The 24,800-nt window shown below is 40.0% G+C and overlaps 1 protein-coding gene across 1 annotated transcript; it reads right to left on the reverse strand.

The window, feature by feature from the left end:
* Positions 1-2,739: 2,739 nt before the first annotated feature.
* Positions 2,740-13,639, reverse strand: LOC311231860 (prostaglandin E2 receptor EP4 subtype-like; the record flags this gene model as incomplete). The annotated part of the gene is made up of 2 exons (XM_084318482.1): positions 12,876-13,639; positions 2,740-3,087 (listed from the first exon to the last, which is right to left on the reverse strand). The coding sequence occupies exons 1-2, from the start codon at positions 13,587-13,589 to the stop codon at positions 2,740-2,742; spliced, it is 1,062 nt and encodes a 353-aa protein (XP_084174608.1). The 5' UTR covers positions 13,590-13,639.
* Between the last annotated feature and the right edge of the window lie 11,161 nt (positions 13,640-24,800).

The raw sequence follows: 24,800 nt of genomic DNA on the forward strand, positions 1-24,800 counted from the left end.
TTTAATGATGCTTTAAAGCGACCAAAAGCGAGTTGCTCAAACTACATGTTGGTGCGGCCACCATGCCCCACTGTGAACACAGGCTGCATGTTAACCCCTTATTTAACCAGGCAAGTTGAGGGGGGGGGGATTATACACACAATTATTTACAATAACTACTGGGGGAGTCGTAGCGGGGGGGGGGTGGGTAATTTGGCGTTCAGTGCCTTGCTGAAGGGCACATTAACACATCCAGCGGCAAAAACGCTGTCCAGCGATATTGGCAGCCATGCATTGACCGCCAACATCGCTGTACAGCGTTTTTTTTTTAGATCAATATATAATTTTTAGCGCCATGGCATTCATAATTCATCCACCCAACCTCCGGTGCTGCAGCGGGACCCTAGATGGGACTGCAACTCCTCAATACCGCCGCCTGGTGGATGGTCGGGCGAGTTACACCGGAAAGTGTCATCGGTGCGTCGAGGAAATTCCTCCGCCAGTCACATCTCTCTGTGGGTCCAGACAGACGGACACAATAGTGCATATGGATCGCTGCCATAACGCAATAATCGATATGATTTCTGCGTTTAATGCGCCATACAAAACGGAAATGGATCTAGGTGATCGGCGTCGAATAATTGGGATCTTTCTCATCCAGTCTCATCGGCGCACAGTAAGAGAACAGTAACGTTATTTACAGCCCGATTGTGCATTTCCTTGTTTGCAAACAGTCTGATCAATATATCAACCCATACTAAATAAAGCCGTTACTGACGATCAAGGAATTATAAACGACCCCCCCCCCCCTTTCCTTCACGCATGATGAAGCATAATGTATACCGATCATATACATTAAAAAAAAATTATATAGCCTGTATGGGAAAGAAACGCCAATCAATAATCTATTATGCTTCAGGGCCTATAACTACTGTTTTTGGAATTACAGCAGAAAAGATTAAAAACACTTATATTCTTGAAGGTATTAATGAATGAAAAAATATAACGTTCCCACATCCTGAACGATAGATAATCGATGTTGAATGGGCCATAGTAATGTCAATATAGCAATACAATTTAAAAAGTTATAGCCCTGCAAAGAAGGTAAACATCTCCATAGGCTTTCAACGGTGGCAGAGAGTGGTATAAGATGGGCACAACCCCCGGCGCCCAATGTGTTAAGGCAAAGCAGTAGTTGGTGAGGGAGGGCAGCATTACTGGTGCAGTGTGCACCACACGTCCAGCTGCCTGGTGAGGGAGGGCAGCATTACTGGTGCAGTGTGCACCACACGTCCAGCTGCCTGGTGAGGGAGGGCAGCATTACTGGTGCAGTGTGCACCACACGTCCAGCTGCCTGGTGAGGGAGGGCAGCATTACTGGTGCAGTGTGCACCACACGTCCAGCTGCCTGGTGAGGGAGGGCAGCATTACTGGTGCAGTGTGCACCACACGTCCAGCTGCCTGGTGAGGGAGGGCAGCATTACTGGTGCAGTGTGCACCACACGTCCAGCCGCCCAGATCTCCTGCTGGTCTGGGGATCCAACCTCCAACCTTCCAATCACAAGCTAACTTCTGAGAACATTCTATATAAACAGAAAGCTAGCGTAGAGCAAAGCTGCATTGCAGTGGCTGAGCGCTGATGGCACATCGTCTCCCATAACCCCACAAAGGGCTACATCTTTTCTTTGAAAATAAGTATATGTTTCAATTATTGACTCGAAGCTTGAGATGTTCAAGGAGTGAAGTGCAACAGAACTACCAGCAGAGGGCGCTCCTCCTGTTCTCTAGGATCACAGGGACATGGATCTTACAAGGAACACTCCAGACCAATCGATTAACCCTTTTAGGACCGTCATTATAGACAGTAGCCTGCATATTTCTTGTAAAATGGTCAAAGAATGCCATAGGTGCTTTTGCCCCTAAGAAACAAAAAAAACGGAATGGGCTTTTATTTAGAGCATTTTATTCAAATAGTAAATGTAATTGCACAGGTTGAATTGAAAACACTTGTGAGATTTGAAGGTCTCGGTGTAAAAAAATAAATAGAGAAAAGCTTTACTAAACCCATCTATCATTGACATTTAGCTTGTTAAATAAATCAGTTAATGGCCTGCATGCTTCAGTCCAGGCCAAAGATCAAATTTGTCATGAAAGAGGTTTTTATGGAAAGTGAACCCAGAACGGTTGACTCCAGACAGGCTTGTTCTTGCGCCTGGGTGGCGCAGCGGACATTGCGCTCGTCACCAACGCAATAGACACCGGTATCGAATCCTGCTGTCGCCGTTGCCTCCGGCTTGGGCCGGCCGTCATACTGACTCAATTGGCAGAGTCAGCGGGGGAGGAGTCGATGGGTGGTAATCTGGACGTTGTGGACAGTGACCCCTACAGGTCGGTTGGGGGACGCCTGCACAGCAGAGACAGGAAATGGCGAGGGGTAGTGTGAGCCTCCCACACGTTACTCCTCGCCAATGAGAGTCCGCGCTGGCAGGTGAAAAGATGTGGCTGGCTGCCTCCTCATGTATCGGAGGGGACATGTGATGGGCTTCTATCCTCCCTACAACTGGCCAGTGGGGGGCACATGCGAGCAACGATCAGGACAGGGGAGGGAGAATTGGCACGAGAGGAAATTGGGATGGGAGAAGAAATCACAGAAAAAGGAGGAGAAAGAAAAAGTAGGTAAAAACAAAAGACAGGCTTGTTCATTCACAGTGTCGTGACTCATGTGTCCATTAATGTTGGCTTCTAGACGGCCAGTGGGAGTTCATGTTACTGCAGGTTCTCTGGGACCGTCACACAGAGTGAAGGTCTCCCTGCTGGCAGGGAGGTGAGTGATGACGTTGGTGTTGCACAAAAGTTGCGTGAACACATGATTGTCTGTTGTAGGCCCATCTCCATGGTAACGCAGTGTCCGTGGTGCGGTGGGTAACGGGGTTCTTTTGCGACCGTTGTAAATAGTTTTGGACAAACTCAGTATCCGCCAGAACAGGGACCTCCTCAGCAGGATGTAGATCCACGGGTCCAGGATGGGGTTGACGGACGCGATCCGGATCGCCGCCAGATCGGCTTTGTAGTCGTGTTCGCGTGTCACGTGGTTGGAAAACACACGCACCTGCAGTAAAACAACAGCCAGTTAGACTCTTAATAATAATAATAACTTTATTTATATAGCACCATTCATACAGATACCAGTTAGACTCTTAATAATAACTTTATTTATATAGCACCATTCATACAGATACCAGTTAGACTCTTAATAATAACTTTATTTATATAGCACCATTCATACAGATACCAGTTAGACTCTTAATAATAACTTTATTTATATAGCACCATTCATACAGATACCAGTTAGACTCTTAATAATAATAATAACTTTATTTATATAGCACCATTCATACAGATACCAGTTAGACTCTTAATAATAATAATAACTTTATTTATATAGCACCATTCATACAGATACCAGTTAGACTCTTAATAATAACTTTATTTATATAGCACCATTCATACAGATACCAGTTAGACTCTTAATAATAATAATAATAATAACTATTTATATAGCACCATTCATACAGATACCAGTTAGACTCTTAATAATAACTTTATTTATATAGCACCATTCATACAGATACCAGTTAGACTCTTAATAATAATAATAACTTTATTTATATAGCACCATTCATACAGATACCAGTTAGACTCTTAATAATAACTTTATTTATATAGCACCATTCATACAGATACCAGTTAGACTCTTAATAATAACTTTATTTATATAGCACCATTCATACAGATACCAGTTAGACTCTTAATAATAACTTTATTTATATAGCACCATTCATACAGATACCAGTTAGACTCTTAATAATAACTTTATTTATATAGCACCATTCATACAGATACCAGTTAGACTCTTAATAATAATAATATCTTTATTTATATAGCACCATTCATACAGATACCAGTTAGACTCTTAATAATAATAATAACTTTATTTATATAGCACCATTCATACAGATACCAGTTAGACTCTTAATAATAATAATAATAATAACTATTTATATAGCACCATTCATACAGATACCAGTTAGACTCTTAATAATAATAATAACTTTATTTATATAGCACCATTCATACAGATACCAGTTAGACTCTTAATAATAATAATAACTTTATTTATATAGCACCATTCATACAGATACCAGTTAGACTCTTAATAATAATAATAACTTTATTTATATAGCACCATTCATACAGATACCAGTTAGACTCTTAATAATAATAATAACTTTATTTATATAGCACCATTCATACAGATACCAGTTAGACTCTTAATAATAATAATAACTTTATTTATATAGCACCATTCATACAGATACCAGTTAGACTCTTAATAATAATAATAATAATAATAACTATTTATATAGCACCATTCATACAGATACCAGTTAGACTCTTAATAATAATAATAACTTTATTTATATAGCACCATTCATACAGATACCAGTTAGACTCTTAGTAATAATAATAACTTTATTTATATAGCACCATTCATACAGATACCAGTTAGACTCTTAATAATAATAATAACTTTATTTATATAGCACCATTCATACAGATACCAGTTAGACTCTTAATAATAATAATAACTTTATTTATATAGCACCATTCATACAGATACCAGTTAGACTCTTAGTAATAATAATAACTTTATTTATATAGCACCATTCATACAGATACCAGTTAGACTCTTAATAATAATAACTTTATTTATATAGCACCATTCATACAGATACCAGTTAGACTCTTAATAATAATAATAACTTTATTTATATAGCACCATTCATACAGATACCAGTTAGACTCTTAATAATAACTTTATTTATATAGCACCATTCATACAGATACCAGTTAGACTCTTAATAATAATAATAACTTTATTTATATAGCACCATTCATACAGATACCAGTTAGACTCTTAATAATAATAATAACTTTATTTATATAGCACCATTCATACAGATACCAGTTAGACTCTTAATAATAATAATAACTTTATTTATATAGCACCATTCATACAGATACCAGTTAGACTCTTAATAATAATAATAACTTTATTTATATAGCACCATTCATACAGATACCAGTTAGACTCTTAATAATAATAATAACTTTATTTATATAGCACCATTCATACAGATACCAGTTAGACTCTTAATAATAATAACTTTATTTATATAGCACCATTCATACAGATACCAGTTAGACTCTTAATAATAATAATAACTTTATTTATATAGCACCATTCATACAGATACCAGTTAGACTCTTAATAATAATAACTTTATTTATATAGCACCATTCATACAGATACCAGTTAGACTCTTAATAATAATAATAACTTTATTTATATAGCACCATTCATACAGATACCAGTTAGACTCTTAATAATAATAATAACTTTATTTATATAGCACCATTCATACAGATACCAGTTAGACTCTTAATAATAACTTTATTTATATAGCACCATTCATACAGATACCAGTTAGACTCTTAATAATAATAATAACTTTATTTATATAGCACCATTCATACAGATACCAGTTAGACTCTTAATAATAATAACTTTATTTATATAGCACCATTCATACAGATACCAGTTAGACTCTTAATAATAACTTTATTTATATAGCACCATTCATACAGATACCAGTTAGACTCTTAATAATAATAATAACTTTATTTATATAGCACCATTCATACAGATACCAGTTAGACTCTTAATAATAATAATAACTTTATTTATATAGCACCATTCATACAGATACCAGTTAGACTCTTAATAATAATAATAACTTTATTTATATAGCACCATTCATACAGATACCAGTTAGACTCTTAATAATAATAACTTTATTTATATAGCACCATTCATACAGATACCAGTTAGACTCTTAATAATAATAATAACTTTATTTATATAGCATCATTCATACAGATACCAGTTAGACTCTTAATAATAATAACTTTATTTATATAGCACCATTCATACAGATACCAGTTAGACTCTTAATAATAATAATAACTTTATTTATATAGCACCATTCATACAGATACCAGTTAGACTCTTAATAATAATAATAACTTTATTTATATAGCACCATTCATACAGATACCAGTTAGACTCTTAATAATAATAACTTTATTTATATAGCACCATTCATACAAGATACCAGTTAGACTCTTAATAATAATAATAACTTTATTTATATAGCACCATTCATACAGATACCAGTTAGACTCTTAATAATAATAACTTTATTTATATAGCACCATTCATACAGATACCAGTTAGACTTAATAATAATAATAACTTTATTTATATAGCACCATTCATACAGATACCAGTTAGACTCTTAATAATAATAACTTTATTTATATAGCACCATTCATACAGATACCAGTTAGACTCTTAATAATAATAACTTTATTTATATAGCACCATTCATACAGATACCAGTTAGACTCTTAATAATAATAATAATAACTTTATTTATATAGCACCATTCATACAGATACCAGTTAGACTCTTAATAATAATAACTTTATTTATATAGCACCATTCATACAGATACCAGTTAGACTCTTAATAATAATAACTTTATTTATATAGCACCATTCATACAGATACCAGTTAGACTCTTAATAATAATAATAATAATAACTTTATTTATATAGCACCATTCATACAGATACCAGTTAGACTCTTAATAATAATAACTTTATTTATATAGCACCATTCATACAGATACCAGTTAGACTCTTAATAATAATAATAACTTTATTTATATAGCACCATTCATACAGATACCAGTTAGACTCTTAATAATAACTTTATTTATATAGCACCATTCATACAGATACCAGTTAGACTCTTAATAATAATAATAACTTTATTTATATAGCACCATTCATACAGATACCAGTTAGACTCTTAATAATAATAACTTTATTTATATAGCACCATTCATACAGATACCAGTTAGACTCTTAGTAATAATAATAACTTTATTTATATAGCACCATTCATACAGATACCAGTTAGACTCTTAATAATAATAATAACTTTATTTATATAGCACCATTCATACAGATACCAGTTAGACTCTTAATAATAATAATAACTTTATTTATATAGCACCATTCATACAGATACCAGTTAGACTCTTAATAATAACTTTATTTATATAGCACCATTCATACAGATACCAAGTTCAAGTTCAAGTTCTTTAATAGTTGTCATACAGAAGTACAGAATACTTTCATACAAAATGCTTCTTACTGTTACGCTCCAGAGACTGTGCTAGACAAGATAGTATCAAATAACATAATATAGCATGTAATTTAGAAGAAGAAAAATGAGGTCACAGTGTTCGGTATAGACATATGTACAATGTTCGATGCAGAATAGACGTAACTGAGTTACCATATAATATACAATACTATGCAGTGTACTAATGTACAGTACTATCTAGTGCAAAGCAGAAATGGGATGAGGTACAATTTTAGGTACAATTTACAGTAAGGTGTACGAGTTGTAGTGCAATCCTTCATCAATAAATATAAAGTGTGGGGAGTGGGTGCTACAGTGTGTTTGTTTAAAGTGGGTGTGTGCTATAAAGTGTGTGGAGTGGGTGCTACAGTGTGTTTGTTTAAAGTGAGTGTGTGCGTGTGGATGTGTGTGCTGTGTGCGTGTGGATGTGTGTGCTATGTGCGTTTGGTGGTTGTTGTTGTGTAGTGTTCATTCATTGTTCGTTTAGCAGCCTGATGGCCTGGGGATAGAAGCTTCTTCTGAGTCTTTCTGTGCTCTCCTTGAGACTCCGGTATCGCTTGCCTGACCGCAGCAGTTCAAAGAGGCAGTTGTTCGGGTGACTGGAGTCTTTAATGATTCTCTTAGCCTTGCCCGTGCAACGCTTGTTGTAAATGTTCTGGAGGGTGGGGAGCCCCCCTCCAATTGTGCGTTCGGCTGAACGTGTCACTCTTTGTAGTCTGCTTCGGTCTTGTGCAGTGCTATTCCCAAACCAGGAGGTGATGTTGCCGGTCAAGATGCTCTCTATTGTACATGAGTAGAAGTTCTTAAGGATCTTCTGACTGACTTGGAACTTCCTTAGGCGCCTGAGGAAGTAGAGGCGTTGTCGTGCCTTCTTCACAACACTGTCAATGTGTGTGGTCCATGTCAAGTCCTCGGATATGTAGGCTCCGAGGTACTTAAAGCTGTTGACTCTCTCAACCGGTGCCCCGTCGATGCTGAGGGGGCTGTAGTCCTTGACCCCCGACCTCCTGAAGTCCACAATAGTTGATGAAATATGGTTGATGAAATATGAATTCAGATCGCTAATAAAAAAATAAAACTATATTTGTCGTCGTGGGCACTCAATGGGGGGGCTGATAAAATGAGATATGTCATCCGTGGCACTGAAAGGGTTAATAATAATAATAACTTTATTTATATAGCACCATTCATACAGATACCAGTTAGACTTAATAATAATAACTTTATTTATATAGCACCATTCATACAGATACCAGTTAGACTTAATAATAATAACTTTATTTATATAGCACCATTCATACAGATACCAGTTAGACTCTTAATAATAACTTTATTTATATAGCACCATTCATACAGATACCAGTTAGACTCTTAATAATAACTTTATTTATATAGCACCATTCATACAGATACCAGTTAGACTCTTAACACTTTCAGTGCCTTTGATTGACCTTGATTTACCCGTTAAATGCCACCACCCACTTCAATGATAGCGTTGTGAACGCATAATCTCTGTCTAAATTATGGCTATGTGTCTAATCTGCCCGTCGCTTATCAATGACTCGTTTCCAGTCAACATTGTCGAAACGAATTTTTTTTTATCGGTTCATTTTCGTTTTATAGCATTTTGAAAAGCCCTCGTTTTCAAGGAAAATATAAAGATTCCATGATAAAAGACATTTACTGGAATATTCTAGAATACACAAAAACGTTGTAATTTTTCGGCCTATTCATGAATCGTTTTCAAATAAACGCTAGATTATCGATAGTATATGTGTACGTATGCACGCTATAGACGCAAGCTGAAAAATCGATTCTCTTATTTCCTCATCAGCGATCACAGCCAAACAGCCACATCACACATAGGGCAAAAGCTGAAATCTCCGTGAAAACGGGTCTGATTATCCTAAGACTGGTAAAATAGATTCCTTAGACTCGGATGTTCTCCAAAAAGATTATTCCAATTCCTGATCGCCATTCCAAATATCGATCACGCTTATTGATTGATTATTGGCTGCTGTAAATATATATTCCCGGCCGATTTCTGTCCCGCGATCAGATCCCTCTTGAGCAGACTGCTCGCCAGCACAAGGAGCCAGTTGGCTCCACCCCTACATATCTACAGATCCCAGGTCAGTCTAAGCGACTGACCTGCAGTTACACAGGGATAGACGATAGGGGGCGCTTTTTTCCAATCTGAGCTTCTGTAGGGGCAGGTGTACCAACGGGACACTCGGTTGATGAAATATGAATTCAGATCGCTAATAAAAAAATAAAACTATATTTGTCGTCGTGGGCACTCAATGGGGGGGCTGATAAAATGAGATATGTCATCCGTGGCACTGAAAGGGTTAATAATAATAATAACTTTATATAGCACCATTCATACAGATACCAGTTAGACTTAATAATAATAACTTTATTTATATAGCACCATTCATACAGATACCAGTTAGACTTAATAATAATAACTTTATTTATATAGCACCATTCATACAGATACCAGTTAGACTCTTAACACATTCCCTGCCACGCTTCTATCCATCAATGTATGATCTCTGCCAGCGCTATAAGTCTATGGAGATGTTCACCTTCTTTGCAGGGCTATAACTTTTTAAATTGTATTGTTAAATTGACATTACTATGGCCCATTCAACATCAAGTATCTATCGTTCAGGATGTAGGAACGTTGTACCTTTTCATTCATAGATTCATACGAAAATACCGCCTAGAATATAAATATGTTTTTATCGTTTTCTGCAGTAATTCCTAGAACGCTAGTTATAGGCCTAAATGCATAATATAGATTATCGATTGCAGTTTATTCGTGATACACGCTATATTAAAAAATCCAACTGAATACGATCCTAAACGTTATGACTCATCATGCGCGGATGAACGGGGGGGGGGGGGGGGGGGGGGGGTCGTTTATAATTCCGTGACCGTCAGTAAATGCTTTATGTAGTATGGGTTGATTTATTGATCAGTTGGTTTGTAAACAAAGAAATGTACAATTGCCTTGAAAATGACGTCAGCGTCCTCTTACTGTTCATCAACGAGACTGGATAAAAAATATCCCACTTATTTGACGGCGATCGACTCGATCCATTTCCGGTTTGTATAATGATAATAAACGCCCAAATCATGTCGATTATTGAGTTATACATTTACATTTAGTCATTTAGCTGACGCTTTTATCCAAAGCGACTTACAAGTTCTGTACGACAAGTCATCAGGAAGGAAGGGCACAACTCTATCAGCTGAGTAACAATGTTCATCAAGTGTTGAGTGCTACAGTGTAGGTTAGTTTATTAGGACAAGTGCATGACAGTAAGGTTAGTCAGGGTTAGATCTTTTTTAAATTTTTTTATTCAGATAATGGTTGAAGAAGTGCGTCTTTAGTCGACGGCGAAAGATTGGACGTGTTTCGGCTGTCCTAACTGGGGTGGGTAGTTCATTCCACCATTGTGGAGCAAGGACTGAGAATAGGCGGCTTCTCTTTGATGACCCTGTCCCTCCGGGAGCTTGGATAGGAGTAGGTCTGAGGCGGCCAGAAGATGCAGAGCGTAGGGGTCTTGAGGGTGTGTAGTTAGAGACCATTGACCGGAGGTAGGCGGGAGCGGTTCCCTTTGCCGCACGGTATGCCAGGTCGAGGGCCTTGAAGCGGATTCGTGCAGCAATGGGGAGCCAGTGCAGGTCCCTAAGAAGTGGGGTGACATGGGCCGACTTCGGTAGGTTTGAGATCAGGCGGGCCGCTGCGTTCTGAATGAGTTGAAGAGGCTTAGTGTTTTAGTGGCTTAGAGTTTTAGTGGCTTAGAGTTATGGCAGCGATCCATGCACGCCAGTGTGTGTCTGTAGTCCCGCAACATTATGTGAGTGCCGGACGCATTTCCCAGACGCACCGAGATCACGTGAGATCCATTTCCGGTTGTAACTCGCCGGTCATCCACCAGGCGGCAGTATTGAAGCGTTGCAGAGTTGTGCAGGCTCCCACTGCATCAGACCAGGCTCCGTGAGGGAATTATGAATAACATGGCGAAAAAATTAAATATGATCTCAATAACGTCGTACGCCGTGGAATGGCAGAATTAGTATGAACTTGAATCACGTTGTATGACGTTTATGGCGCAGGATGTGTTAATAATAATAATAACTTTATTTATATAGCACCATTCATACAGTTAGACTCTTAACACTTTGGATGCCAACGACGCGTTTTGTCGTTAGTTCATGCCGCCAGTTGAGTGCCGCCAACGACATATAGCGTTTGTTTGTCGTATTTTTTTTTATTGGCGATTTTAATTCATGTTTCATCAATCGAGCCTCACGCTAGTGTTGCAGAGTCTCTCTGAGCTCAATTGGGAAGATACCGCCCCCTATCGTCTCTCCCTGTGTAACTGCACCCCATTACATTACACTGATGAAGGGGGGGTGGTCAGTTTCCTCATTTTACTTTTCTGTCAAGCCAACTGAAGAGACCCAAGTTGATCGCCGGCCCGGAAAACACGTGGAATATATATTTACAGTACCCAACGCTGAATTAATAAACGCGATCAATATTTGGAATGTCGATCAGGAATTGGAATAATCTTTTTGGAGAACATCTCATCTGAGGTAAGGAATCTATTTGACCAGTCTTAGGATAATCAGATATTTTTTCACAGAGATATCAACGTGTCCCATATGTGTGTGTGTGTGCGCGCTGTTCAGGAAATAAGATAACCATATTTCAGCCCGCTTCTATAGCGTGCATAAGTACACATATACTATCGATAATCTAGCGTTTATTTGAAAATGATTCATAAATAGGCAGAAAAATGACAGTTTTTGTGTATGCCAGAATATTCCAGTAAATGCAGATTATCACAGAATCTATATATTTTCCTGAAAAACTAGGGCTTTTCAAAATGCTATAAAACGGAAATGAACCGATTAAAAAAAAACTATCCGTTTCGACAATGACGATAGGGGGCGGTATTTTCCCATCTGAGCTCCTAGAGGGTCTGCTGTACCAACGGGAGATTCGGTTGATGAAATATGAATTCAGATCGCGAATAAAAAAATTAAACGACAATTAGCGTCGTCGGCACTCAAAGTGTTAATAATAATAATAACTTTATTTATATAATAATAACTTTATTTATATAGCACCATTCATACAGATTGCAGCTCTGGATACAAAATAAAGAAAATAATTATAAACACTCATAAAATAAGGATGGAAATGACAAGACATTAAAATGATAAAAATGGTAATAAAACAATTAGATAAGAGAGTAAAAATAGCTAAATAAGACAGTAACAGTAAGAAAATAACAGAAGACAATAAAGAATACAAATACAATTTGTACTTTTGTCCAAAAAAGACGACCGAACCATTCTGAAAGATATTATTCATCGCTCAATTTTTTATAATAATAATAATAATAATAATAATAATAATAATAATAATAATAATTAATAATAATAATAATAATAATAATAATAATAATAATAATAATAATAATAATAATAATAATAATAATAATAATAGAAATCAAGATAAAAGAAACGTCACCTACCACTAACGGCGCCGAGCATCCTAAAACCGCGATGGACGTCGTCACGAGAACGGCGATCATCTGGGTCTCCGCGGCCGAGGACAGCGCCCTCCAGCGGTCCCTCACGGAGCCGCCCCGGGTCCCCGCCGGGCGCAGCGCGGTCCTGCGGCGCATCAGCAGCAGCGCGCCGCACACCGCGCAGTTGAGCACCACGGTGCCCAGGATCAGCAGCACGCTGACGGCCCCGTAGAGGAGCGAGTACCCCGCGGGCAGCGGCTCCTGCGCCCGCCAGTCGATGAAGCACCAGGTGAGGGAGGGCTGCAGCTCGCTGCGCACCATGCCCATCACCGGGAGGCAGCAGAACAACACGTCGCTGACGTAGATGAGCAACAAGAACCTCTGTGCGAACCGTCGGCCCACGCCCCACCTCTGATAAGCGTAAGGGCAGCATATGGCCAAGTATCTCTCCGCAGACATGGCGCAGATGATGCTGAGTCCCGCGACGCCAAAGAACAGCAGCACGAAGGAGTGGAACTCGCACAGCGTGGTGTCCGTGAGCACGTGCACGTCCAGGTAGTTGGCGATGGTCGGCGGACTGGCGAGGAGCGTGCCCAGCAGGTCGGTGACCGCCAGGCCGCACAGCAGCGTGTAGAACGCGGACGACTTGCGCTGTTGCCTCGACATCGAAAGAACCACTATTGCGATGATGTTCCCGACGGCCCCGCCGGCGAACATGAAGGCCGGCAGGGCGATGTCCTCTCTGGGCGACGAGGACGCGTTCTGTGCCTCGGTCATAGAGGTAGAGCCGTGCGTAAAGTTCACACTATGTTCCATCATAAACGTGTCCATTGTCCGATGTTTGTCCCAGTGCTCGTTTCCGAGTCCAGTCAGTTGATCACTTCAGCAGGTAACATAAGAAAGAAAGAAAGAATAACTTTCTTGGTAAAGAAAATAAAAACTGCCGTTCAAATCCACGCGCTTTCCAAGTTGTTGTTGTCAATAGAGCGACACAGACACAGAGGCGCCCGTTACGCGCGGTCCCTGAACGCGGACGCGGCTGCTGATGCTCAGCGTGCGGCCCCGCGGCCAGACTCCTCTTGAAGGAGGGATCCTCCTCACGGAGGGTCGGAGGAGCCACAGAGGAGGGGAGGAAACAAGCGGGATTCCTGTTCGTTTCTCATCAGCAGCCGATGGCGTCACCAGACGCGTGCGTAATGTGCGCGGCAGTGGCGTCATTTCAGTAAAAGCCAAGGTATGGCGAGGAGGGAGGGGGGGGGGGGATAGGGGGGGTTTCCAAATCAGTTGTGCAATAGTCACTTTTGGTGAGTTGTTTCTATACAATTCAGTTATATGACATTCAGGTATGACACAGGACTACACAAGCATTTTTAGTATAGAAATGTGTCAACAGACTAAAGCAGGGAACCACAATATTTTGCATACAAATTATGCAGAATGTAATATCATAACTGTCTATTATTTTTCTTGCAATTGAGCCAATTTTCCTTAGGTACGGTTCTGAGGTGTGTGTTCAACAGAATGTAGTATCAAAAACACGTTCACAAAAAGTATGGGTTACTGAATGCTGAACTGCACTGTTATAATCACTAAGCCAGACCTTACCTGTGTCCCTGTATCACTGGTCTCTGCTGCCCTCTGATTAAAAAACTTCCCATATTTCAGTTAGTCACAGTAAAAGTCACCTAGTAAAAGTGAGATAATTGACAATATCAAAACATGCTAGGGCTGTACCGAATAGTTCGAAGCTTCGTTCATAATGTTGACATTCGAATTCTAAATCAACATAAAAAATTGTAATTATAGGGCGGTCAGGTGGCGTAGCGGAGATTGCGCTTGTCACCAATGCAGGAGACGCTGAGTTCGTGCCCAGCTCTCGGCGTTGTTACCAGCTTGGCTGGTCGTTCATACTAATACAATTGGCAGTATTAGGGGGTGGGGAAGCTGGTGGGTGGGAATCTGGCGTTGTGGACAGCGACGCCTACAGGTCAGGTCTCGGTGCTTGCTCAGCGGGGGCAGGACTTGGTGGAGATAGCGTGCCCTCCCACGTGTTACACTTCACCAATGAGAGTCCTCGCTGCCAAGTGAAAAGACGTCACTGGCTGTCGCCGCACGTATCGGAGGAAGCGTGCGATCGACTCGGGACGCCCTTGTACCGACTCATAGGAGAACATGCATACAGCAGCCAGTTAGGGGAGGGGGGGAATTGGCACAATGACTAATTGGGACAGGGAGAAAGTAAAAAATAAAATGTAATTATAAATATATATATATATTTTTATTTGCCAAGGTATGGCGAGTGCCATACCTTGCCATACCAAAATGTCGCCCCTGATGCGCGGCGCTGCTGTCGAAGGTCAACACACAGAAACGATAGAGACTTCCCAACACACTACCACCTTATCGACTTCTGACGAGCAGCAGTTACCCCTTTTATTCAAATGAAAATGACACAATAGAATAGAATAGAAGTACTTTATTAATCCAGAGGGAAATTCAGCAACACAGATCATCACTCACAAGTCACAATAAACAACTTCAAAAATAAGAATACACAGTCAAAGATATACATTCTAAAGTTCTAAAATATACAGTCCAAAATGTACAGTAAAATGTACAGGAATATATACAGGGATTTATACAGTCCGGTGCAAAAAAAACTGCGGTGCAGAAAAAAATCGCATTGATAGATATTGTTACTCTGTGCTCAGTGAGGCAGTGAGGCGTTATACAGTCAAACATACAACATTTAATCTGTTAGCATACATCAAATTGGTCAACCCATATGCAGCTCACATTTCAACTGTACAATATAATAGCAATACAATAGGAAGAGCTGCCATATCGTTGTGGAGCATACTTTCCCAGTGACACAGACAGTCTATCCAGAGAACACTCTAGAGCTGTGTTCCAAACACAGAGCTGTACGTGGCTGTGAGAACAGGACCCACTTGATGGAGGGCGAGAGAGAGGGACATGAAGGACGTGGCTGTGAGAACAGGACCCACTTGATGGAGGGCGAGAGAGAGGGACATGAAGGACGTGGCTGTGAGAACAGGACCCACTTGATGGAGGGCGAGAGAGAGGGACATGAAGGACGTGGCTGTGAGAACAGGACCCACTTGATGGAGGGCGAGAGAGAGGGACATGAAGGACGTGGCTGTGAGAACAGGACCCACTTGATGGAGGGCGAGAGAGAGGGACATGAAGGACGTGGCTGTGAGAACAGGACCCACTTGATGGAGGGCGAGAGAGAGGGACATGAAGGACGCCAGAGACCTTAATTACACAGGATGTTTACATTCAGGACCAGCTCGAAGTTTGCAGCCTCATCAAAAACCCAATCCAAGGTAGACTTCTATTCACCGCTCTGTTCAAAACAAAAGGGGAGCTCTCGTAAAACATCTCGTAAAACATCTGCGAACCACTCTGTGATTCCCAGGACTTTGTAATTCAATTGGCAGCATCACAGGTTGACAGACAGGGCGCTGAGGGCCGGGCCCCCAGGCTAACTGTTGGAAATATATTATATAGACTGTGGATTAACCTCTGGGGATATAAACCGTGGATTAACCTCTGGGGATATAAACCGTGGATTAACCTCTGGGGATATAAACCGTGGATTACCAAGCGTATGGTGAACGCAATGCGAACCGTATGGGATCTGTATAAACAGTATAAGAGACAGAACCGTATGGGATCTGTATAAACAGTATAAGAGACAGAACCGTATGGGATCTGTATAAACAGTATAAGAGAGAGAACCGTATGGGATCTGTATAAACAGTATAAGAGAGAGAACCGTATGGGATCTGTATAAACAGTATAAGAGAGAGAACCGTATGGGATCTGTATAAACAGTATAAGAGAGAGAACCGTATGGGATCTGTATAAACAGTATAAGAGAGAGAACCGTATGGGATCTGTATAAACAGTATAAGAGAGAGAACCGTATGGGATCTGTATAAACAGTATAAGAGAGAGAACCGTATGGGATCTGTATAAACAGTATAAGAGAGAACCGTATGGGATCTGTATAAACAGTATAAGAGAACCGTATGGGATCTGTATAAACAGTATAAGAGAGAGAACCGTATGGGATCTGTATAAACAGTATAAGAGAGAGAATCGTATGGGATCTGTATAAACAGTATAAGAGAGAGAACCGTATGGGATCTGTATAAACAGTATAAGAGAGAGAACCGTATGGGATCTGTATAAACAGTATAAGAGAGAGAACCGTATGGGATCTGTATAAACAGTATAAGAGACAGAACCGTATGGGATCTGTATAAACAGTATAAGAGAGAGAACCGTATGGGATCTGTATAAACAGTATAAGAGACAGAACCGTATGGGATCTGTATAAACAGTATAAGACAGAACCGTATGGGATCTGTATAAACAGTATAAGAGAGAGAACCGTATGGGATCTGTATAAACAGTATAAGAGAGAGAACCGTATGGGATCTGTATAAACAGTATAAGAGAGAGAACCGTATGGGATCTGTATAAACAGTATAAGAGAGAGAGAACCGTATGGGATCTGTATAAACAGTATAAGACAGAACCGTATGGGATCTGTATAAACAGTATAAGACAGAACCGTATGGGATCTGTATAAACAGTATAAGAGAGAGAACCGTATGGGATCTGTATAAACAGTATAAGAGAGAGAACCGTATGGGATCTGTATAAACAGTATAAGAGACAGAACCGTATGGGATCTGTATAAACAGTATAAGACAGAACCGTATGGGATCTGTATAAACAGTATAAGAGAGAGAACCGTATGGGATCTGTATAAACAGTATAAGAGAGAGAACCGTATGGGATCTGTATAAACAGTATAAGAGAGAGAACCGTATGGGATCTGTATAAACAGTATAAGAGAGAGAACCGTATGGGATCTGTATAAACAGTATAAGAGAGAGAACCGTATGGGATCTGTATAAACAGTATAAGACAGAGAACCGTATGGGATCTGTATAAACAGTATAAGAGAACCGTATGGGATCTGTATAAACAGTATAAGAGAGAGAACCGTATGGGATCTGTATAAACAGTATAAGAGACAGAACCGTATGGGATCTGTATAAACAGTATAAGAGACAGAACCGTATGGGATCTGTATAAACAGTATAAGAGAGAACCGTATGGGATCTGTATAAACAGTATAAGAGAGAGAACCGTATGGGATCTGTATAAACAGTATAAGAGAGAGAACCGTATGGGATCTGTATAAACAGTATAAGAGAGAGAACCGTATGGGATCTGTATAAACAGTATAAGAGAGAGAACCGTATGGGATCTGTATAAACAGTATAAGAGAACCGTATGGGATCTGTATAAACAGTATAAGAGAGAGAACCGTATGGGATCTGTATAAACAGTATAAGAGACAGAACCGTATGGGATCTGTATAAACAGTATAAGAGAACCGTATGGGATCTGTATAAACAGTATAAGAGAGAACCGTATGGGATCTGTATAAACAGTATAAGAGAGAGAACCGTATGGGATCTGTATAAACAGTATAAGAGAACCGTATGGGATCTGTATAAACAGTATAAGAGAGAGAACCGTATGGGATCTGTATAAACAGTATAAGAGAGAGAACCGTATGGGATCTGTATAAACAGTATAAGAGAGAGAACCGTATGGGATCTGTATAAACAGTATAAGAGAGAGAACCGTATGGGATCTGTATAAACAGTATAAGAGACAGAACCGTATGGGATCTGTATAAACAGTATAAGAGAACCGTATGGGATCTGTATAAACAGTATAAGAGAACCGTATGGGATCTGTATAAACAGTATAAGAGAGAGAACCGTATGGGATCTGTATAAACAGTATAAGAGAACCGTATGGGATCTGTATAAACAGTATAAGAGAGAGAACCGTATGGGATCTGTATAAACAGTATAAGAGAGAACCGTATGGGATCTGTATAAACAGTATAAGAGACAGAACCGTATGGGATCTGTATAAACTGTATAAGAGAGAGAACCGTATGGGATCTGTATAAACAGTATAAGAGAGAGAACCGTATGGGATCTGTATAAACTGTATAAGAGAGAGAACCGTATGGGATCTGTATAAACAGTATAAGAGAGAGAACCGTATGGGATCTGTATAAACAGTATAAGAGAGAGAACCGTATGGGATCTGTATAAACTGTATAAGAGAGAGAACCGTATGGGATCTGTATAAACAGTATAAGAGAGAGAACCGTATGGGATCTGTATAAACAGTATAAGACAGAACCGTATGGGATCTGTATAAACAGTATAAGAGAGAGAACCGTATGGGATCTGTATAAACAGTATAAGACAGAACCGTATGGGATCTGTATAAACAGTATAAGAGAGAGAACCGTATGGGATCTGTATAAACAGTATAAGAGAGAGAACCGTATGGGATCTGTATAAACAGTATAAGAGAGAGAACCGTATGGGATCTGTATAAACAGTATAAGAGAGAGAGAACCGTATGGGATCTGTATAAACAGTATAAGACAGAACCGTATGGGATCTGTATAAACAGTATAAGACAGAACCGTATGGGATCTGTATAAACAGTATAAGAGAGAGAACCGTATGGGATCTGTATAAACAGTATAAGAGAGAGAACCGTATGGGATCTGTATAAACAGTATAAGAGACAGAACCGTATGGGATCTGTATAAACAGTATAAGACAGAACCGTATGGGATCTGTATAAACAGTATAAGAGAGAGAACCGTATGGGATCTGTATAAACAGTATAAGAGAGAGAACCGTATGGGATCTGTATAAACAGTATAAGAGAGAGAACCGTATGGGATCTGTATAAACAGTATAAGAGAGAGAACCGTATGGGATCTGTATAAACAGTATAAGAGAGAGAACCGTATGGGATCTGTATAAACAGTATAAGACAGAGAACCGTATGGGATCTGTATAAACAGTATAAGAGAACCGTATGGGATCTGTATAAACAGTATAAGAGAGAGAACCGTATGGGATCTGTATAAACAGTATAAGAGACAGAACCGTATGGGATCTGTATAAACAGTATAAGAGACAGAACCGTATGGGATCTGTATAAACAGTATAAGAGAGAACCGTATGGGATCTGTATAAACAGTATAAGAGAGAGAACCGTATGGGATCTGTATAAACAGTATAAGAGAGAGAACCGTATGGGATCTGTATAAACAGTATAAGAGAGAGAACCGTATGGGATCTGTATAAACAGTATAAGAGAGAGAACCGTATGGGATCTGTATAAACAGTATAAGAGAACCGTATGGGATCTGTATAAACAGTATAAGAGAGAGAACCGTATGGGATCTGTATAAACAGTATAAGAGACAGAACCGTATGGGATCTGTATAAACAGTATAAGAGAACCGTATGGGATCTGTATAAACAGTATAAGAGAGAACCGTATGGGATCTGTATAAACAGTATAAGAGAGAGAACCGTATGGGATCTGTATAAACAGTATAAGAGAACCGTATGGGATCTGTATAAACAGTATAAGAGAGAGAACCGTATGGGATCTGTATAAACAGTATAAGAGAGAGAACCGTATGGGATCTGTATAAACAGTATAAGAGAGAGAACCGTATGGGATCTGTATAAACAGTATAAGAGAGAGAACCGTATGGGATCTGTATAAACAGTATAAGAGAGAGAACCGTATGGGATCTGTATAAACAGTATAAGAGAGAGAACCGTATGGGATCTGTATAAACAGTATAAGAGAGAGAACCGTATGGGATCTGTATAAACAGTATAAGAGACAGAACCGTATGGGATCTGTATAAACAGTATAAGAGAACCGTATGGGATCTGTATAAACAGTATAAGAGAACCGTATGGGATCTGTATAAACAGTATAAGAGAGAGAACCGTATGGGATCTGTATAAACAGTATAAGAGAACCGTATGGGATCTGTATAAACAGTATAAGAGAGAGAACCGTATGGGATCTGTATAAACAGTATAAGAGACAGAACCGTATGGGATCTGTATAAACAGTATAAGACAGAACCGTATGGGATCTGTATAAACAGTATAAGAGAGAGAACCGTATGGGATCTGTATAAACAGTATAAGAGAGAGAACCGTATGGGATCTGTATAAACAGTATAAGAGACAGAACCGTATGGGATCTGTATAAACAATATAAGAGAGAGAACCGTATGGGATCTGTATAAACAGTATAAGAGAACCGTATGGGATCTGTATAAACAGTATAAGAGAGAGAACCGTATGGGATCAGTATAAACAGTATAAGAGAGAGAACCGTATGGGATCTGTATAAACAGTATAAGAGACAGAACCGTATGGGATCTGTATAAACAGTATAAGAGAGAGAACCGTATGGGATCTGTATAAACAGTATAAGAGAGAGAACCGTATGGGATCTGTATAAACAGTATAAGAGACAGAACCGTATGGGATCTGTATAAACAGTATAAGAGAGAGAACCGTATGGGATCTGTATAAACAGTATAAGAGAACCGTATGGGATCTGTATAAACAGTATAAGAGAACCGTATGGGATCTGTATAAACAGTATAAGAGAACCGTATGGGATCTGTATAAACAGTATAAGAGAGAGAACCGTATGGGATCTGTATAAACAGTATAAGAGAGAGAACCGTATGGGATCTGTATAAACAGTATAAGAGAGAGAACCGTATGGGATCTGTATAAACAGTATAAGAGAGAGAACCGTATGGGATCTGTATAAACAGTATAAGACAGAGAACCGTATGGGATCTGTATAAACAGTATAAGAGAGAGAACCGTATGGGATCTGTATAAACAGTATAAGAGAGAGAACCGTATGGGATCTGTATAAACAGTATAAGAGAGAGAACCGTATGGGATCTGTATAAACAGTATAAGAGAGAGAACCGTATGGGATCTGTATAAACACTATAAGAGAGAGAACCGTATGGGATCTGTATAAACAGTATAAGAGAGAGAACCGTATGGGATCTGTATAAACAGTATAAGACAGAACCGTATGGGATCTGTATAAACAGTATAAGAGAGAGAACCGTATGGGATCTGTATAAACAGTATAAGAGACAGAACCGTATGGGATCTGTATAAACAGTATAAGAGAGAACCATATGGGATCTGTATAAACAGTATAAGAGAACCGTATGGGATCTGTATAAACAGTATAAGAGAGAGAACCGTATGGGATCTGTATAAACAGTATAAGAGAACCGTATGGGATCTGTATAAACAGTATAAGAGAGAGAACCGTATGGGATCTGTATAAACAGTATAAGAGAACCGTATGGGATCTGTATAAACAGTATAAGAGAACCGTATGGGATCTGTATAAACAGTATAAGAGAGAGAACCGTATGGGATCTGTATAAACAGTATAAGAGAACCGTATGGGATCTGTATAAACAGTATAAGAGAGAGAACCGTATGGGATCTGTATAAACAGTATAAGAGAGAGAACCGTATGGGATCTGTATAAACAGTATAAGAGAGAGAACCGTATGGGATCTGTATAAACAGTATAAGAGAACCGTATGGGATCTGTATAAACAGTATAAGAGAGAGAACCGTATGGGATCTGTATAAACAGTATAAGAGAGAGAACCGTATGGGATCTGTATAAACAGTATAAGAGAGAGAACCGTGAGGGGGGCGGAGCTGAGCGATCATGGAGTAGACGTGTTTCACATGAGCTCCCTTCTACCGTGCTGAATATACGTTTCTCCCCATTAGTCTTTATTTTATTTTTATTTGTTTTTTATCTGTTTGCTAGGTCGTCGTGTTTAGTATACATTCATCAACTTTTTTCGACTTTCTACGATGGCGGGGGTGGAAACCAGAGCCATGAAAGAATTAGGCACGACACCGGCGCCGCCGAGCATGGCCGCACCGTCTCCCGCTGTCGGGGAGTTAAGCGAAGCTGTGCTCTTGGTCATGACCAAGCTACACGCAGACTCTGAGACACGCATCGCTGAAGCACAGAAGAGAGTACACGCAGACTCTGAGGCACGCATCGCTGAAGCACAGAAGAAAGTGTTGGCGGATTTCTGTATCAGCCTCCGTCGTGAGATATCAGAAGAAATACGGCTGGCGGTAGTCCCGCTGACAGACAAGATGGAGACGATACACGCTGCCTCTTCGGCTAATGCTAACGAACTAGCCATGCTAACGACGGAGGTATCATCACAGTGTGAGAAGATGGCGGGTCTTGAATCCGCCCTGCTGGCTAGGCAGGCTGAAGTCAACAAACTACAGTCGGCGATGGAGGAGATGCAGTCCCGGGATAGACGCCACAACGTCAGGATTGTTGGAGTACCGGAGACCAGCGGTGAAGGCCGTCTCTCTGAGACCATGCCCGAACTGCTGCAGAAGATACTAGGGACGGACGTCCTCCCCTCGCCTCCTATCTGTGAGTCGGCCTACAGAGCGGGCAGGTTTTCTCCCGGCGTGAACAAAGAACCGAGGCCCATCATAGTCAAGCTGAACAGACTCCAACAGAGAGAAATCATCATGCGGTCGGCTCGTACCAGAAGGGGTACTCTGAGGCTTGGCGATCACAAAGTGGCCATTTTCGAGGACTTTACACCGGAGGTTCAAGCTCAGAGAGCCGAGTACAAGGTGGTCCTGACTAAGCTATGGAAACTAGGCCTGAGGCCCACGTTATTCGCTCCCGCGAAACTATCTGTGTTGGAGAAGGTCGGTGGTCAGCGTTTGTTTTGGTCGTTGGCTAAAGCGAAGGAATATCTCGCGGAGACACCCGAGTCTGTTGCTTGATATCTATGGAGGGTGAGTGACTTGGCGGTTTGGGCCTATATACATTGATTAGGTCGACTATTCACAAACACTTGCTGTCATGCCCAGACATGCTAACTGTCCTCTGCCCATCCAACTAGCGGGGCTTCCCAATGACTTCTGTTACTTGCTAAAGCTGACCTCATGGTCGTACTTGTGTATCGCCTCTTTGGAAGCTAACGAGCTAGCTGAACAATGTACATAGTAGGCTAACGTGCTATCCGGATTCGTCACTAGCTTACGCGCTAGCCTCGGGCTAGCCAGCGGGCTTCGACTATGGTCTGCGCCGAGACATTCGAGACCCGTTAATGGTTACGTATTTTGGTCGCTGTTGCTGTTCAAAGGGACATTGGTTTGCACAGTTCAAGAGTGACCGAGTCCCTAACTAACTTCTGGTATGCTTTTTATTTTTATATCCAGGTTGTTTTGAGCTTTGGTGATCCAAAGTAGATGCCAAGGTCGGTTGAATATGCATATACAATATTTGATAACAGGTTGGGTCGGGTATGGCTTGCACTTCATGGCTATATGGTTATATGGCTTGCACTCTAGCCATTACCCTCTTTTCCTTTCTTTTTTCTTTCCTATTGTCGCAGTTTTTATGTCATCTATATGCGCGATTTAAATGTGATCCGGTTCTACCTTGGACTAACTGCTGACTCGCCTTAATTTTGTTTTGAATTTTCCGTGGGGCACTTATGCTATAACGTTGATACATTAATATGCAGACTCCAGGGTAGATGGTTACAGGTTGATGCTGAGTAATTATATAATAATTATTGTCGCTGTTTTAATGGCAATTGAATGAGCAATTTAACTGTGATCCGATCCTACCTTGGACTAACTGCTAATCGGCCTTAAATGTGTTTTGAATTTTCCGTGATCCACTTATGCTATAACGTTGCGACATTAATATGCAGACTCCAGGGTAGTTGGTTACAGGGTTGATGCTGAGTAATTGTATAATAATTAGTGTCGCTGTTTTAAGGGCATTTGAATGAGCAATTTAACTGTGATTCGATCCTACCTTGGACTAACTGCTCCGACCGATATCTTTATTGAAACAATGTATGATGACAGGTGGTGTCAGGTGTTGCCTATTACCATCCCCGGA

This window comes from Notolepis coatsorum (genome assembly GCF_963971535.1).
Source record: "Notolepis coatsorum genome assembly, chromosome: 7".
Lineage (NCBI taxonomy): Eukaryota > Metazoa > Chordata > Actinopteri > Aulopiformes > Paralepididae > Notolepis > Notolepis coatsorum.